The following is a 4578-nucleotide window of genomic DNA, read 5'->3' as shown; positions in this document are numbered from 1 at the left end:
GACAATACTAAATAGTATTACTGGTTTTAAAAATGTTATGTTGTTAAATTTAAAAAAATTATTTAAACTAATATTAATTTTTTCTTTGTTTTAGTTAAGTTTACATTAGTTTGTTACGTTAATTTCTGCCCTCATACTGTGCTGTGGACCCATTTTGTCTCTGTGATCTGGAAGCCGGTATAGAAAGGCTAATCCACACTATGGCGCGTATTCAGGAGCAGCACAATGTGGCAATGGAGGAGCTGCAGAAGCTGCGGGACATGTGCCAGCAGTTGTAGGCGGCCCAATAATACATTTTTGGTTGTTACAATAAAAATATTTAGTTTAACTATCATTCCTTTTTTTTGTATTAGTTAACTGTACATGAATTTGGTACGTTAATTTGTGCCCCCATACAGTGCTGTGATGGAGACACACCAATCAAAAAGTAGTGATAGAATTTCTAACAAAAGCTTTTATTTGAAACATTATTTTAACAAGACAATAAAATAAAAAGGAATGTAAAAGAAGTGAGGAAATCACAAATTATGATACGACGATTGTTCCGGCTGATAACTTTGGTGCCTGATGGGCGAAGCCATATGTGAAGGTATTGGCGTGTAGGAGTTATTAGGGGGTGGCTGGCCGAAGTGGGAAACGTGAGCATTGTGTCGCATCGATGTCTGACACTGTGACCAACCATTGTAATTTGATGGCTCTGTCCGCTGTATTGGCCGGGAAGAGACCAAACAAGTGTTCTTGTCCAAATCGCCATCTGTACCCTTGTTTACTGCTTCCATAATCAGACGCTCTGCTAGTGTTCTTTGGTTCTCGTCCATTTTGGCCAGTTTGTCAACCACATAGTGTCCAAACCCCTGCAACGCAGGGCTAACATTGCTTGTCAACACCTTCTTTGCAAGGCTCAATAGTTCATGCGAGGCGTCTGAGGTGGCTTTCCGTTTTCTTGGACCTTGCCTCGATTGAGTCCTGGCAGGTGCAGCCTCCACTAAATCAGTTGTCGTGCAGTCCTGTGAACAGTCCAGTGTACTGTCCTGCGCACTGTCATCCTGGGGGGGAAAAAAAAAAAAGTTATGAACCCGGCAACAAAAAGTTGTACCACCATAACCGCATCCAAACTATATATTCGTAGTAGGTAAAAAAAGGTTATAATATATTTTAAGCTTAGTAATATTCTTTAACCCTCCCTTTTATTTAATACTTTGAACTACACTGTTCTGACTGCTAGGGGAACCTGATGAATATTTTATAGTCTAAATAGTCTCAACAAGAGTACATCGGCAGCTTGAAGCGATACTATTTTCTATATTGCTTACGGTAGATGGTATGGTTTAGATATATCGCCATTTCATACATATTAAGTTCCCCATATAATACTTGACTGCGACAGGGTTACTTATGTGTACATGTTTTTGTAATAACTTCAAACTGATGTGATAATCAGAAGTATAAAACATAAAATGCAGAGAAAATTTATGTAATTATAGGACACATTGGTGAACTTTCGTCCAAAGAGCTACTTACTTGTAGCCCTTGTGACTCCTGCTCGGCGTGGTTCTCCGAAACTATTTGTTCCACAGGTGCCAACAAGCGAAGACACGTGGAAGTCCGTGGCACCTCTTGGTCCCTCAGAAAATTAAGATGTTCAAAATACCAAAGTTTTGGCACATAAACATCTTCAGTGGAAGCTCCGGACCTTGTAGTCTGAAGAACCTTGTTCAGCTCCTTCCTCCACACCGTGCGGAGCGCCTGGATTTTCTTTTTAATAACCGCTTCGTTTGCTGCCTCTTCTGGTGCACGACGATTGTAAAGCTCAATGAGCTTTAAGTAACCCTCCCTCCTCTTTTCCCTGTTACAATAGTCTGGAGATTTGATTTTCCAGAGGCAGGGAAAAGACTGGTAAATCTCGATGAAATCCCTGATGAACTCCACACGATTTGACATCTGAAAAATAATTATAAAAAAAAATTACACGGTTGACAAAGAGTCCTTTAAACAATACTTGTGCCAGTGTGCCAAACGCTTAACAACAGCAGCCACACAAAGCGCTCATGCCTACCATCGCTTGTTCCATCTGCCACGCCATAGGCCACCATAACCCAAAACAGTGTACCGCCCGCTTCCCTACAGCAGCCACACAAAGAGCTCATGGTGACCATACATTGTACCATCTGCCACGCTGTAGCTCACCAGACACAACCGGTCATAACCAGTCACAACAGCGTACCATCCGCATCGCTTCAGCGGCGGAACGAAGCGGTCATGCCGACCAAACTGCGTTCCATCTACCACGCTGTAGCCCACCAGTCACGACCAGTCACAAACAGTCACAACAGCGTACCATCTGCCACATTGTAGCCCTCCAGTCACAACAGTGTACCATCCGCTTCGCTTCAGCGGTGGAACGAAGCACTCATGCCGACCATACAGCGTTCCATCCACCACGCCCAAGCGGTTTACATACCTCGAAGCAGCGGTGCAAAGCGTGGTATATTCAGCGCAGTACAAAATTCCGATGTCCAGGTCCACCAAGTGTCCAAGTACGAAGTGAAGAAAGGAAATTTTGAAAGCAGTGAGGTGGCATTGGGAACAATAGCGCTCAGGTGACAAATTTTCCAACCAATTGTGTGCACAGAACCTTTGGCCTATCAGCACACTAGCTAGTAGCACAACACGCCCCTAGTGAACAACGTCACGCACAGATTATGCAAAATTTGCTCTGAATCGTCTTGTGTGACACGACCGTACGACTGTCCCATACGACTTCTACATCGCAAATACGTCATGATTTTATCGCTTCAGCGCCGTGCATCGTGTAGTGTGACCGCAGTCTACGATGTTTGAAACGATAATTAAGCGACGATGCAACGTCACAAATCGTGCCGTCGTAGCGATCAAAATTGCACTGTGTGACGGTACCCTTAGACTAAAATGATTGACCCCATGATCTTTGTATGGTGCACTTGTGGAGTGTTTGTTGTTTGTCTGTTCATATACCTGTGTCATCAATCTTGGAAGCAAGCTAATACAGTAACCGGTAAGCACAGTAAACCCATAGTTTGGGACTAAGGCAGGAGAACATAGCCTACTCTAGGTGAGGAGGAAAGTTTTCAGCCTGCACGTATACTAGCAATAGAATGGGGAACCAAGAGAGTATAGGGTTCCATAGTGCTAGAGAATTAGTCCAGAGGAAAGAAGGGAAGGAATCCCAGAAACAGGTTAGTGTGCTCTTGAAGGCAGGAGGCTTCCACCTCTCAGGGGAATTAGATTCAGGTAAATGGCATGACTTCATGAAAACCCATACAGGGTGGATTAAAGTTAAGAAACTCTTGAGGCAAGCTAGAATGTGGGCAGATGCTTCCCGACACTATGAAGAGCAGGGAGTGGAAAAATTCACCCGAGGTAATAATCTTGTATACCGATGTCTAGATGGGAACTGTAAAGCCACTATCGTTCCCAGCTTACCTCCATGTGCTCCACCCCCACCAGTACCCCCCAGTTATGTTCCCACAGAAAACCAGGCAGGACCAGAACAATGGATCTGCCCACATTGTGGTCAACAGAACCCACCAACCGCTGATTATTGTGTAAGTTGCGGCAGTTCCCAGCCAAGCAGTTCCCACACGTTGTATCCAAGTGTTCCCAAACTGTTTCCCATGAAACAGACAGTAGTCCCAAGTGGTACACGATCCAAAGTGGAGGATGGCGCAGCTGACAGTGGACCTCCGACTTACCATGTTGCCAGTAGGTATCAGCCATGGTCTCCGACAGAACAGATGTCTTTGACTGCCCAGCTGCCAGACATTAACCAACGACCTATGACTTTTGCCAGACAGTGTGGGGTGATACAGCACACTTACCAGGCAACCAGACAGGACATGCAACAGTTATTGCCGCAATAGCAGCGCTCCTGGTTGTAAATGTAAATACCCCCAGATATGGATTACTGAAGGGGACTTGACTGTACAGCGGACAGGTATGGGAAATTGTTGTTTTTTTAATTTTGCTTTTTTTTTTTACAGAAGAACGAGGGCTTCGCATTGGATTGAGCATACAAAAAAGATGTTAAAACCTGTGTGTTTCTTTCTTTCAATAAAATACTTTATTCTTATTGTGTGTATTTTTAACCCTTTCCTACTATTGGATTGATAATGGATAGGTGTCTTATTGACACCTCTCCATTATTAACCAGGCTTAATGTCACCTTACAATAGTGACATTAACCCCTTATTACCCCATATACAAATGCCACAGGGCAGTGGGAAGAGAGAGGCTAAGTGCCAGAATAGGCGCATCTTACAGATGTGCCTTTTCTGGGGTGGCTGGGGGCAGATGTTTTTAGCTGGGGGGGCCAATAACCATGGTCCCTCCCCAGGCTATTAATTTCTGCCCTCAGTGGCTTTCCCTCTCTGGCGGAGAAAATTGCGTGGGAGCCAGTTTTTTCCATGAATTAACCCTTTAATTTAACAGCTACAGCTCCCAAATTTTACACACAAACACTTCTAACATTAATAGTGAGGGATATGTAAAAATCTAACAGATATAAAATGGTTTACTGTATGTAGACCATGTCTCATATCC

The 4578-nt window shown here is 43.8% G+C and overlaps 1 protein-coding gene across 1 annotated transcript; it reads right to left on the bottom strand.

The window, feature by feature from the left end:
• Window positions 1-453: 453 nt before the first annotated feature.
• LOC138673804 (uncharacterized) lies at window positions 454-3756 on the bottom strand. Its single transcript, XM_069761848.1, has 3 exons — window positions 3732-3756; window positions 1522-1859; window positions 454-1046 (listed from the first exon to the last, which is right to left on the bottom strand). The coding sequence occupies exons 1-3, from the start codon at window positions 3754-3756 to the stop codon at window positions 519-521; spliced, it is 891 nt and encodes a 296-aa protein (XP_069617949.1). The 3' UTR covers window positions 454-518.
• Window positions 3757-4578: the final 822 nt, after the last annotated feature.

This window comes from Ranitomeya imitator, chromosome 4 (genome assembly GCF_032444005.1).
Source record: "Ranitomeya imitator isolate aRanImi1 chromosome 4, aRanImi1.pri, whole genome shotgun sequence".
NCBI lineage: Eukaryota > Metazoa > Chordata > Amphibia > Anura > Dendrobatidae > Ranitomeya > Ranitomeya imitator.
This window is presented reverse-complemented; position numbering and strand designations above follow the sequence as displayed.

Coding starts and splice junctions, on each gene's coding strand:
- LOC138673804 (XM_069761848.1), bottom strand. CDS start 3,756: ATGGCTGATACCTACTGGCAACATG. Junction 1,860..3,731: donor TGATACCTACTGGCAACATG/GTAAGTCGGAGG, acceptor TCAAATCTCCAG/ACTATTGTAACAGGGAAAAG. Junction 1,047..1,521: donor AGGAGTCACAAGGGCTACAA/GTAAGTAGCTCT, acceptor TTTCCCCCCCAG/GATGACAGTGCGCAGGACAG.